We start from the raw sequence: 13655 nt of genomic DNA on the forward strand, positions 1-13655 counted from the left end.
ATGGTTTGAATGTGAGGTGTCCTCCAAAAGCTCATATGTGAGACAATACAAGGTTTGGAGGAGAAATGATTGGTTTATGAGAGCCTTAACCCAATCAGTGAATTGAGTGGTAGCTGAAGGCAGGTAGGGTGTGGCTAGGAGGAGGTGGGTCAATGGGGGCGTGCCTTCAGGATATATATTTTGTATTTAGCAAGTGCAGTCTCTTTCTCTGCTTCCTGATCATCACATGAGCCACTTCCCTCCACCACTTTCTTTTGCCATGATGTTCTGCCTCACATCAAGCCCAAAGGAATGAATGGAACCTCTGTTTAAACATATTGACTGAGACCTCTAAAACTCTGAGCCCCCAAATAAACTTTTCCTCCTCTAAAATTATTCTGGTCAGGTCTCTTAGCAGCAGCAAAAAAGCTGACTAAAACAAGTATTCTAATTTAGTTCACTCCAAGCGTTAAACAGCACAATGCCTTCAAAAGGTCTGCCATCAGAATAATACACAAAGGCATGTATTGTTTCAACTCAAATACGGAAAAACCAGAAATAACCTATGACTATAATGTGAAACTGGATGAATTATGATTTAATAAAATATTCCTAAACTACTAAAATAATACAGAAGAATATTTATAATTATATGATGATATAATAAGAAATTATAAAATAGAATGTACAGCATTATGACATTTCAGTAAGTATATATCGAGTGAATACAAATAGATACAGAGATAAAATGTTAGATGGTAAGATTATCAGTGATATTTTTTATCTTTTATTTTTCCCATTTGTATTTTTATTGCTTTTCTATAAATAAGATATAAAGTAACTTAATAGAATCTAGGGCTTATTTTAGATTTTTATTTAATTTGAATAATTTAAATTAAGGCTATTTATGTTATTGGCTTTTGCCACTAGAATAATATAGTGATGAAATAACTTTCCTTCCAGGATCCCACACTGAATCAGTTTTTCACCTTAAACCAATACCTATTCCAACCCCTAGGAACTTAGGGATAAGGTGGGAAGAGGCGCTGCCGAAGGCAGGAGGACCAGTGCCCTGCTTGGCTCACTGTCAACCAAAAATGACATCTGTACTTCTCATCCTCCTCACTAACTCCATCTTTTAGGAAGACTGAGTTGAGAGGAGATGGTTTGCCACCCATATGTCCTATCCCTAAAAAACTTCAGTTTACTTAGCATTCTATCAATGAACCTCTGATCACCATGAAAAAGAGCAAAGATGAAATTGGAATATTCCATTTTCAGGGCTGCTTTCCTACACTGACTTGAGGTCTTTAGAAAGGTCAATGAGTTACACAGGTCACAGCTACTTTCTTCCTTTCACTCTGCCTGGTGTAAAAGCTTACCATTCCTTGGTACCCTTAGATCTAAACAACTTCCCTTTATAAAGTCTGCTCTAGCTGCCCTTCAGAGGAGGACCTGAGGACAGTTGTGGCTTCTGCTATCAAAGAGGACACTCTGCAACATACCTGCTGCCTTCCACCAGCAAATAAAAGAGGTGAGGAAGGAAACATATACTTGATTTATTTAATAAGTTAAAAATCAAAGTATGTCATTTATAATTATGTTCTAATTATGGTAGAGTCTTCTATAGAGTTCTTTTTAAAAAATATTTATTTATTTTTAAGTTTTTAGGTGGACACAATATCTTTATTTCACATTTATGTGGTGCTGAGGATGGAACCCAGTGCCTTATGCATGCTAGGCAAGAGCTCTACCACTGAACCACAACCCTACCCCTCTATAGGAGTTCTTGATAAGTTAGTTTCTCTTTATCCTGTATAGGACATGTTTCAGGCATAATTATGTTAAGTTCATAAATACATTTCCAGCATACACATAATTTGTGTGACATATTCCAAGACCAAATTCTTGCATGATGTGCAGGCTAGTTTCATGTGTTCTCTTTTCAACAAAAGCCCTACTGAGGGCTAGGGGGCATTAAAATTTGTAGTTTAACAGCCTATTTAGAGGAAGCCAAGAAAATAACATAGCCCTTCTGATACCCTGGGTTTTCCCAGTACCTCTCCTCCTAGGTATCTTGTAACCACTGGTGTGTGCAACAATAAAGACAAATTCTTATTTGTACGTAAAATTAGACTCATACCTCTTTTCCAGTTGAGCTTGAGGTTTTGTACTCTTAGTCTGTTGGGCCTTCTCTGTGGGGCCTGCCGCTGCCGCTGTACCCAACTGACACCTCCATGGCTGACAGGCCCTCGAGCTGCCATGCACCACTGTGACAAAATTAAAGTGCTAGCATGAAATCTAGCTGGAAAGTAATTTCTTTTGAAGAGGTCCTCAGGGTATAATTCCTGGCTTTAAAATTTAAAGAGATGTGATGGCAGAGGTGATATTCCCAGTATTTCTCTGCAGGCGGGTAGAAGCACTTAAGGCCTCTCCAAGGGGATGGGTGGAGATCCCTGCCCTAGGATGGCTTATGAGAGCCTGCAGGGAGGCAATTTGGAAGCCACATATCACCTCTCCCTGCCTTGGCTGCAGTTTTGATATGATCCCTCATAAGAACCCCTGTACATTCTAAATGTTACTGAGGGTGGTGGTCAGGGGAAAGGTGAGGGATCCACAGAAAGATGAAGGGTTACTGATTTAGGGAGTGAAAATTGGGCCAGTGTCCAGTGAACTGCAGATCTCATTTCTGCCTCCAAGCACCAGTAAAGCACCAGTGCTGTGAACCCCCAGTAATGCCCTTGAGCCCTGGCAAGGGCCAGGGGCCTCTGCTTTACAGGCCAGCTCTGGCCATCCTCTCACTGCACCCCACCCACCTATGGAGTATGCAATTGACATGGCCAAGGAGACAAGCCTGCCCCAGAGTCCACACCCCACACACCAGACCCAAATCCCAGGACTTAGGAATCGATAATTCTCTGTTCTGAAAGCCCCATCCCATCCGCAGGTCTGCCCATCCATCCTCCTGAGGGCAGACTGTGCCATCAGTATAAACAATCCTGGAACTGAAGCGTGGCCAAGGGGTGGCAGGCGGCAAGAGGAGAAGCAGGAAAGCCTGAAGGTCGACTTTCCCAAGGCCTCCACATTTCTGCAGCAGCTCATGAGAGTTCAAGTCAAGAGTGTACCCTTGTAGTTGAGACCAAGGTCTATGTCAGCGGACAAAACACATCCCATTTTATTAGCTTACTATCCCACATGTGCTATATATGTGTCCATATATACTTTTGACCAGAGCCTCACAAGAGTTAAAGGTAGGCCTGGAGAAGGCACATGAATTGAAGAGTCCACATGCCATGCTCAGTTGTAGCAAGAGAGTGTTGATCCTCAGACATACAGTGAAATTAAATTGAAGCCAAATAGGTATTGAAGAGGGCAACGTGGGACAGTACTACTGTTTCCCATGCAGTACACAGGACCTCCTTCCCCACTCTCAGGCCAGAAGGTTAGAAATCAGCTTGAGTCTGTGGCCAAGTCACCCTGAATGTCTTGTCTCATCTTGTCTTGTCTCATCTTGGAAGCTAAGCAGGTTCAGGCCTGGTTAGTACTTGAACAGGAGGAATCAGCTTGAGATCAGCCTCCTGCTGTCGTCCTAAGAGGCAGAAGTACACTGATGAGTAATTCAGGCTGTGGACCTGCCAGGTCCAACTCTGAATTAAGTTCTGTCACTTATAAGCAGTAACCCAGGGCCAAGTTATGATCTTTCTGAGCCTTCACTTCCCAGCTATGACATTTTGCTATTGGAACTCTTATGAGGAATAAAGCAGATAAGACAAGTGAAGCACTCCACAGTGTCCACCACGTGGTTGGTGCTATCATTAGTTTCATTTGTAAGTTTCTAGAGAATAGAAACTACATCTGCTCTGAGTTCTCTCAAATCACCCAGCATGTGTACAAAATATAGGAAAATTATATAAGTAAGCCACTTAGATTTCCAACTATCCAGATTGTGCATACTCCCAACAGAGCCAATGACATGGGTTTGTGCTGAGTAATCCTAACTAAGTCAAAGTGAAAGTACAAACTGATATAAAGAAGTTCAATTCCTGCCAGGTCCACTGGTGCACAACCATAATCCCAGATAACGGGGAAACCAAGGCAGCAGGATTGCAAGTATTAGACCAGCCTCAGCAATTTGATGAGACCCTGTCTCAAAATATAAAGGTCTGTGGATAAAGTTCAGTGGTACAGCAACACCACTGAGTTCAATCGCTAATACTGGGGGGAGAAAAAAAAAGTTCAGTTCCATTCACATGAAGACTCAAACAACACACATCTCCTTAGTTTAGAAAAGTTTAATTCTAAACTACATAGTAAGATTTCACCAAGTTCTTAATTTCATATATAAATAAGATTCCATCAGATTACATGGGGTATGAGAACAGAACTTTGGTATTCCAAAAATTGACCACTGGTCATAAATAAAATTTCTTCTTGCAAACCTAAAAAAAAGGAAAAGGAAGGAAGTTGGGATAAGACTAGATTCTCCATCTAGTACATTAGGATTTCCTAGTACAGTTTGGGAACTGGTGGCTTTTTGAGTTAACTATTCCATGCCCTTGTTTACAAAATTCTTTTCTCCATGGCTGACCAAGTTTGTAGAGAGGACAGTGATGCTGCTAATAAGAGATGCTTTCTACTCAGGACTTAGGGTTAATACACCTATCTCTTCAGGGCATCTCTAAGACACTCTCCTCCCCTAGAGAGCTTAAAGGTTCTAAAAAAATGAAGTACCTTCCTCCCTAGAGAGCTTAAAGGTTCTAGAAAAATGAAGTGCCTTCTACCAAACAATTAGAATTTGTCTTGCAAAAAGAGTTAAAAGTAATCATTCAAAGGATGAGCTGAGACTGCTAAATACAAAGTATGTGTTCTGGAGCCAGAAAGATCTGGGAAATCCCACATAGGATCAACAAGCTGCACTTGGGCAATTCATTGAAGCATTGCAAGTCTCACTTTTCCCATCTGTGAAATGGTGATAAGGCTGACTTACCAGCTGTTGTGATGATTAGAGGGGGAAAAAACTATGCCTCATCCCCAAAACAAGACCTGACCACTGCATGTGGTTAGGCAAAGAGATTAAGAGTACTCAGTAATAAGACTTGCCCACTTACAAATTAGGACGAGGCAACTTTGCCCTGCCCACTGCCTTTACAGGGACAACTGGTCTACCTGTGGACCAGCTATAAACAATAAACGTTCTCAAAAAGGGGTATACAGAAGAAGAAAAGATGATAAAAGAAAATAAAGCTCCACAACTCCAGGGAAAACCCAATAGAAAAAGCATTCAAAAATGTATCTGTTGGGGCTGGGGATGTGGCTCAAGTGGTAGCGCGCTCGCCTGGCATGCATGTGGCCCGGGTTCGATCCTCAGCACCACATACAAAGATGTTATGTCCGCCAATAACTAAAAAATAAACATTAAAAATGTATCTGTGACTTAAGTTCATGAGTATCACTGGTTCTTCAAAAGCAAATTATTTTTAATATTTTGGATGCTTGGGGTAGAGCAGAAGAGGGTAGAATGCAAAGTACACAAGACTTAAATATATAATATAACCATTTTCTATCACATAGGAGATTGGGATTATTTCAAAAGGTGCACATAAAAATATGCATCGTTTTATATAATAAACAGTAGAAGCCAAGCACAGTGACTCAGGAAGCTAAGGCAGGAAGATAAGAAGTTAAGCAACTTGGCCAGACCCTATCTCAAAATTCAAATATAAAAAGGGCTGGGATGTAGCTCATGGTAGAGTACCTCCGAGTTCAAAAGTAGAAATAAAGTTCTATATTGCGAAGATTAATAAACACCTGGGAGGGAATTGCTGAGCAGATGCCCATGGTAGTGATAATGGTGATGCCTGCTTTACCGTCTTTCAAGTGACAGGCCCTTAATGTAACTTCCTTCCCGAAAACCCCAAAACAATCGTTAGTACAGATGACAGTAACTAAGGCTCTGAGTAAGTCAGCCACAGCTCACGTCCACCCAGCGGGCCCGTGAGACTCGGCGGCGCGGCCCTTGCACGGGCCCCACCCGGCGGCCTCAGTGTCCATCCTGGGTCCCTCCGCAACGCCCCTCGCAGCTCAGGAGCCCGCAGGCCGGAGCGCCCCGCTGCGAACCGCCCACTGCCCCCGGGGACGCAGGGACCTCAGCCTCGACTGCAGCCGCGACAGCCCCACTTACTCCCATCGCGGAGCAAGGCTCCTGCCGCTCGCAGGGCCGCAGCCATGTTTGTGCCGGCAGAAAGCATTTCCGGGGCAGCCTCGACCGGGCTCCTGAGTTCCTCCCGCAGAGGCACCCTCTGGTACCGGCCCAACCAACACCGAACCTGGGGAGCGCTCCCCACCCGCGCACCGATCCCTTTTCAGGCGCCGCAGCACCCGGCACCCTCGCGGCGCGCAAGTTCATTCGCTGCCCGGTGGGGGCGGGGCCCGACGGGGGCACGCCCCTCTCGGGAAGTCAGCTCATTCGCTGTAGGGTCGAGGAGGGACCACGGGGTGGGGCCAGATGGGGTCACCTCCCACGCCGAGAATCGTCCACGCTTGGCTACTGGGTGGGAGGGCGTGGCTGAGAGGGCGGTCCTGGCTAAGAGACCCTGGCTGGGAGCTGACCACTGCGTGAGAAAGTCTCCAGGCCTGGGCTAGTGGCCCCCTTCCCTCCATCTCAGGTCAGTGCACCAAAGTGCCACTCAACTCCTTGCCCGGAACCAATCTCCGGGTTGCATCTGCCAATCTGGCCGAGGTAGGAATGGCAGCATGATTCCGTGAGACTCTAGACATTTCCATCACTGTTACCTAAATATGAGGATGATTTTGCCTCAGTTGTCCAGTTTGCCTGCCTACTTATACCACTAAGTGTACAGACTTTTTTTTTTTTTTTTTTTTTGCTTTGTTTTCAGGATAGAAAAAGGGAGTGTTTTATATCAGGCACTCGTGTGACTATTTGATTTCTCAGCAGCACCTCAAAAGCAGCAGTTTGGCAGGTGACATCAAACAGTGAACATTATACCGCTGAGTGTTAGGAAAAGTGAAGTTCCGGCTGGCAAGTGCATTTCTTGGAAGGTTGTTATAGTAAGTTTGACGGGACCATTTCCGTGCACCTTCCCAAATTAGCGACCCCATCCCCAATTTCTTGTGCAGAGGAAGCCGTACACTTTTTTTTAACAATTCCTACATTCCTGCACCTCCACCAGTCCATATATGTTCAATGTGTCGTGGGGTATAAGACCAGTCCTTGGTACACAAAGGTCTCAGGAATCATTCATTCGTTGAACAAATATTGAGCACCTATTGTGGCAATAGGTGCTGGGCAAACAGCAGTGAACAGAGAAGACCAAGTCTCCTGTAGAGTGTTTAGGAGAAAAACAGGAAATAATCTTGACAGAATATTTTTGATTGATGATGAGCAGTTAAGAAAAAGAATGAAGCAAGGTAAGGGGATGGAGGGGGGCTATTGTAATTTGAGTTCCATGGGTCAGAGAAGTGCACTGACATTTGAGCTAAGGCCTAAAGGAATTAAGGGACCAAGTCATGTGGAATATTCAGGGAAGACAAAAGTCTAGATCAAATTGAAAACCAGATTTTGCAGCTAAAATTTGTGCTCTTGATTGAATTAATTTATTGGTTTCTTTATAACTATAAGCCCAATGCAAAATGTCAAAATTAAACAGATTGTCATTCATATCACCTCCATGATCTTCTAATGCAAGCATGGCATTTCTTGAGAAAAAGTAGTAAAATTTGCTGCAAGTATCAAACTGCCTTCCTGGGCATTTTGCTAATTCTTGACTCATAGCCAAAATTATGTGAGTTTGAAGTTGCACTTTAAAGGGGTGATCTTTATAGATAATATACTTTTCTACATACGGCCAGAACCCACTTTTTTCTAAATAAACTGCATAAAAAGACTCCATTCCATATTCTGAAATGCTGTGCTGGAATAAGTATAGACGAGAGAATTAGAAAAGGCCAGAGGTTCAAGAGGTCAGATCTATATGAGATCTTCCTGGTCACCTCTGGGAGGCCCTGGTTAAGTCACTCCTCTAGGCTTGTGCTGAGCCCCACCTGCTAGGTAGAGATAAGAGGAGTTTCTGGCCCCTTCCAGGGAAATGCTGATGATTAGTGACGAGGCATAAAGGTTCCAAACCTCACAAAATCAACCGTTGGGACAGGTTAGGTTTGTGTTCAACCACAAAGGAGAAAGGAACTAGCAAAAATTTATTATATGTATCAATGTAACAATATTTTTAAATGAATTAGCACCATTTTATTCACATAGTGCACCTATTGTGGACTCATAGGTTATAACTGAAGATGGAACTTCACAATCTGGCTTCAACAGAGAGTACATACAATTGTTATTTCTAATCTATGGTTTATTTCTTACAAGCACCAAAGACAACAGCTTTCCAAAGAGTAACTTTTTATGTTCCTATGAAAGGAAAGCAGATAAAATATGCTTTTATACAACTTCTTTTCAAAACTGGTAGAAAATATTGAGTTTTTTTAACTCAAAAATTGTGAGCTCTGATGCAAGTTTACTAAGAAAATCAGAAGAGACCTTGAAAGACTAAAGGAATTTGCAGAACTATAATGGGGAAACAATACACACACACACACACACACACACATTTTTAACAAAATTATATACCAATTTCATTAGCAAACAGAAGGCTAAAAGGCACAGTCTCTGGGCTGCCTCAGATAAGCAGCACCCCTGACACAAGGGAGAGAATTTATCTCAGCCTGGGTGACTTAATTAGTAAATAAAGCACTTGCCTGTCACCAACAACACTCTAGTTCAGTGTGTGATTCTAAATAAAATTAATTTGTTGGTTTCAGCTCAATGCTTCAGGAAAGCAGGGAGAGGATCCTCTAATTCATTATATGCCATGATTGGCACCTCTGAGCTATACAAACTAAATTCAGATTACTCAACTGTGCCTATAATCAGAAAAAGAATGGGGGAGGGGAGTCAGTGCAAGAAAAACAGTGGCTGCATGTGACAAATGGTAAGCTACAGTGATTACTCAGAAAAATCTGATTGATTGTCCCCACCATCGTTTTATGACAAAGAAGCACCAAATCTAGGTCAAAACAATGTACATTTTGACTTACCCTTTTTAACCGAATGTTTCATATATTTACTGAATGTCCACCACGAGTAAAGCATTCTATCAGGTAATGTGGAGGATAAAAGCTTGAAAAAGTTAAGAAGAAAATTGTGCACAAAAGTAATTCATTTGCTGGGCACTATGGTGCATGCTTGTAATCCCAGCAACAGGGGAGGCTGGGGCAGGAGGATTGCAAGTTCAAAGCCAGCCAGCCTCAGCAACTTAGCAAAGCCCTGAGCCACTCATTGAAACCCTGTCTCTAAATAAAATACAAAAAAAGAGCTAGGGATGTGGCTCAGTGCTTAAGTGCCCCTGAGTTCAATAACTGGTACCAAAAAATAATAACTCATTCACTGATGAATAAATACATGGGAAGTCAGCTCTCTGTCAGGTGGGTGGCAGGCACTGGGCATGCAGAAATAAGTTGGAGTCTCTACCCTCATGGAAATAATGTTCTGGTAGGCAATCATCTGAGGACAAGGATAAAAGATATACAATATAATGTCAAGTACAGCTAGAGGAAGAGAAAGCAGAGACAAAGGAATGCAGAGAGGCTTGAACGGCTAGTTTGTGTAGCACAGTCAGACAGTCACACCTCTTTGCAAACATAACATCCAAGCAGGGACCTGAAGGAGGGAAGAAGTTTGGGCAGTCCTTGGCATTGCTTGGCTGGCAGCAACTGCAACACACCAATCCCTTCCTCCAATGTCATATGGCCATCTCCACATGCCAACTTCCCCTCTTATCAAGACACTAATCCTATTGGATCCCACACCTAACAGCCTTATCTTAACTTTATTATATCTATAAAGACCCTATTTCCAAATAAGGTCCTATGTACAGATAGGTATTAGTTAGGATGGCAACATATTTTAGGGGGACACAATTCAACATGTGATAGGCTGCTGGGGAATAGCAAAGAGGCCATGTGGACTGAGCAGAGTGAGTGGGTAGGGTTGGGGTGAGACAAAGGCCCACTGATGCAGAACTTAGGTGATGGTGATCTTCTGGGTGATCTCCCTATAGTAGTGATGCTCAAGTTCCTGAAGGTTCACTTTGTGGAGCAGAGGGGATATGGGAGTGCCTGAGCCAGCATTAAGACATATTCTGCACCACCTAATACTTTCATTTACACTAATTCTTTTCATTTACTGTTTTGAGCTCAGTTTTGGTAAAAGTTGTTGTTTGGAGACTTCCCTGCTCCATGCGGTGATGGAAGCGTTCTTATAGAGCCTTTCTGCTTTCTGCAGGACCTAGGGCTCTCATCCATCTTGACAGGTTGGTATTAATTTCTCTGTTTGGTAGTCCTGCTCCTTGAAGATATGCGAGTTCAAAACCCAGGGAGTAGATTCTTCCCAGAAAGCTTTTACTCCATATCCAGAGCTCTGGGCAGATGGTAAATTCTTTGTCTTCTTCTGAGCTATAGGACCAGGATTCTGAATTTCTTCTCACAGAAGCAACAGGCCTCAGAAGCCCCTTTCCTACAGTTCATAGCCTAGTTCCACCTTCTTGTTCTTGCATGGCCCTTCTAGGAGCTTCCCTATTTTATAAGAATGCTATTCTTTTCTTTTTTTTAATCTTTGTTTTATTTATTTTTATGTGGTGCTGAGGATTGAACCCAGGGCCTCACACATGCAAGTTGAGCTCTCTACCACTGAGCCACAACCCCAGCCCTAAATGCTGTTTGTGAATGAAACTTTAAAAGATTCCTCAATGCCTTACCTGGTTCAGTTCTCCTTCAGCCCCATCCCATTCATAGCTGAATCTGAATGTGCAAAGGGAATTCTTCTTATGTCACTGTAACCTAACAGCTCTGACTTTGAGAACCTCTCTACCTCCTCCCTCCAAATCTGATGCCCTGAGATGTCTTTTGTCACACTTAGCTAAGACTGGGGAGGGTATTATATTTATCCAATGAATGTGTATGTAGTAAGGAACTCACTGGTGAGCAGAAGTTTCCCCAAAAAAGTAAGAACTGATTTCTGGCTGAGTGGGCAAAGAAATGCTTTTTATCAAAGTGGTATTAGAATTTATAAAAGGAGGAAGAGTAAAATATTCTGGATGTGGGGAGATACTATGGAGGTAGACCAGAAACAGATAATGGTGTACTAGAAAAGACCTCTGCCACCCAGAGCACAGCCCTTGTTAACCATTTAAAGAATGTTTGTCCAAAACTGATTGTACATGACTGATTTACCTAAACTTTAAACTTCCCTGATCTCTCTTCCCCCTTAAAGACTGATGAGAGCAAAACAAGATTAAGAGATTTTCAATATTTACAGGGGCATTGTGACCTTGTGACTATGCGTAACAACAGACTGCTAACCATGGGGTTACAGTCTACAGCCATCAATCACTTCCTAACCAAATCATGCCCCTCTCTTCCTCCTTTGCTTCAAGATGAAAAAGTAGCTTAAAACTTGTGCTGAGTTAAGAGGGTCCTTCAAGACCCTAGTTTACCACCTTCTCAGGTTTGCTGGCTTACTGAATAAGTCTGTTTCCTTCCCCAACAACTTGTCCTTGATTCACTGGGCCTTTTGCAAGTGTCAAGAAAATGGACATGGTTTTAGCAACACTAACTATAATAAGCAAAGTTTGGTAGATGTTTGGGTCATGCCTATATTTAGCCAACAGGAAAAAAAGTTGGTAATAACGTTTTCTACTCATTAAGTGCCAGACACTGTAATTCTTAATCACTGTAGCCATCTTACAAAGAGGCAGTGTTACCCTATTTTTCAGATGAGGAAGAGTTACAGGGGTTCCCTGACTTACCTGAGGCTATATAATTGGAAAAGGGCAGAAACTAGTAATTGAATCCTGGTGCATCTGGTTCCAATGTTAGGGCTTACTCCCTTCCCTCAGGCTGCATCTCAGAAAAAGGTGGCAAAAAGTGGGGACCAGGGAGGTCCCATCACTCACTGGTCATCCCTGTAACCAGTGTCTCGAGTTTGTTAGAGCTGCTGTCAGCCACTAGAAGACAGTTATGAATTCAGATTCATAGCTGAATCTGAATATGCTAAGGAAATTCTTTTTATTGTCATTGTAACAATCATAACCTAAGATTAATTCGTATCTACCCATTCCCACGACCCAACATTAAATGTCACTATTACCTTTCAATAGACACTATTTTCTTTCCCCATTTACAGAGAAGTCATCACTCCTCACTAATTTGTCCTTCTAACATCTAATAATTGAACATTTCTTCCCTTTTACTTATGCCCATTTCCTTCCAATTGTCCTCAAATACAGTAATGATCTCCAGGGAAAGAAATTGCTTGAGCCAGGCCTGGTGGTGCATGCCCATGACCCCAACAACCCAGGGGGCCAAGGCAGGAGGATCACAAGTTCCAGGCCAGCCTCAGCAACCTAGCAAGACCCTGTCTCAAAATAAAAATAAAAAGGGCTGGAGATGTAACTCAGTGGTAGAGTGCCACAGAATTCAATCCCCAATACCACAAAAGGTAGGAGTTGGGAGGTTTAAACTAGTGAATGTAGTTTATTCTATTCACTCCCAAATCCCACTGAAATGTCAACAGAGGTTTTGGTGGCAGTGCTGCTTTTTGTTTGTATTTAGGCACAAGTCTAAAATGACAAGGAAAAGGGAACCATAGTAATAGAATTTTAGAATCCAGAAGGCAGACAGGTTAAGTGTTTGATATAATAGATCTAAGAAAATAATCTTAAGCTGGACATTCTAAAGCAACCATCCAGATTTATACAACAGAATCCCTCAGTGGCTCAGGACTGGCAGGTACCTCTGAAGTGGAGATGAAAAGAAGATGCTAGAATGAGATAGATCAAAAATCTGTTAAAGCAGCCATCAGACTGCCTAGATTCTCACCCTTCTGTTGCTAACTAGATTTGGTTCCTAGAGAAGTAGCAGAAGGCTCTAGATGGCAGATCCCAGACACTGCTTGAGAACAGACAAAATGAAAACTGCAGAGGATAATGAACCATATCTACTTCTGGAAGGTACAGAAACCCAACCCTCTCCTCCTTTTTCCCTCCACAGGAAACCCAGACAGCCCAAGGAAATTACCTAAAGATACTAACATGAGGGCAGAGGAGGCTACTACCAGTCAAGAAAGCTCAGCGCAGTAAGTCTTACATCTCCTACAAGTGCTCAGAGCATCCAGAGAACATTGCAGTCTCTTGTTCTGCATTATGAGCAGACAATTAAGCATCAATTGACATCTGAAAAAAACTTCTAACAGGAAAGACATAAACCTACCACAAAAACAATCTTGGAGGAAACTGGGATGATACAAAAAGAAAACATGAATTGGAAACTTTAAAGAATTTCTAATAAAACAATTTAGGAAACTTTTTTCACAACTGAAGAACATGGCTTTGAATTGAAAGGGCCCATCAACTGCCCATCAGGATGGATGAGTGATCCCAAGAAATAGTATGCAATTTCAGAACTTTGGGACAAGCTTCCAGAAATGACAGGCCATATGTAAAAGATTAGATATCAAAATGCTTAGAAATTCTCAACAGCAACACTGGAAACCAGATGTCAAAATTCTAGGGAAAAATGCTTTCTCACCCCAAATTCTATAC

General features: G+C 42.4%; 1 protein-coding gene across 2 annotated transcripts in view; it reads right to left on the reverse strand.

The window, feature by feature from the left end:
- Fech (ferrochelatase) overlaps window positions 1-6392 on the reverse strand; it is a 33352-nt gene extending 26960 nt beyond the window's left edge. Inside the window, exons 1-2 of one of the 2 annotated variants that reach the window (XM_046419454.2) lie at window positions 6161-6392; window positions 2123-2249 (exon numbers count right to left, since the gene is read on the reverse strand). In XM_046419454.2, the coding sequence (XP_046275410.1) occupies window positions 2123-2249; window positions 6161-6227 (194 nt within the window). In that variant the 5' untranslated portion in view covers window positions 6228-6392. The remainder of the gene's footprint in view (window positions 1-2122; window positions 2250-6160) is intronic. The other variant, XM_058571350.1, reaches the window with a different exon arrangement.
- Window positions 6393-13655: the final 7263 nt, after the last annotated feature.

This window comes from Marmota monax, unplaced genomic scaffold (assembly GCF_021218885.2).
Source record: "Marmota monax isolate L192 unplaced genomic scaffold, Marmota_monax_Labrador192_F-V1.1 WCK01_AAM20220418_F8-fsc00088, whole genome shotgun sequence".
In the NCBI taxonomy this organism is placed as follows: domain Eukaryota; kingdom Metazoa; phylum Chordata; class Mammalia; order Rodentia; family Sciuridae; genus Marmota; species Marmota monax.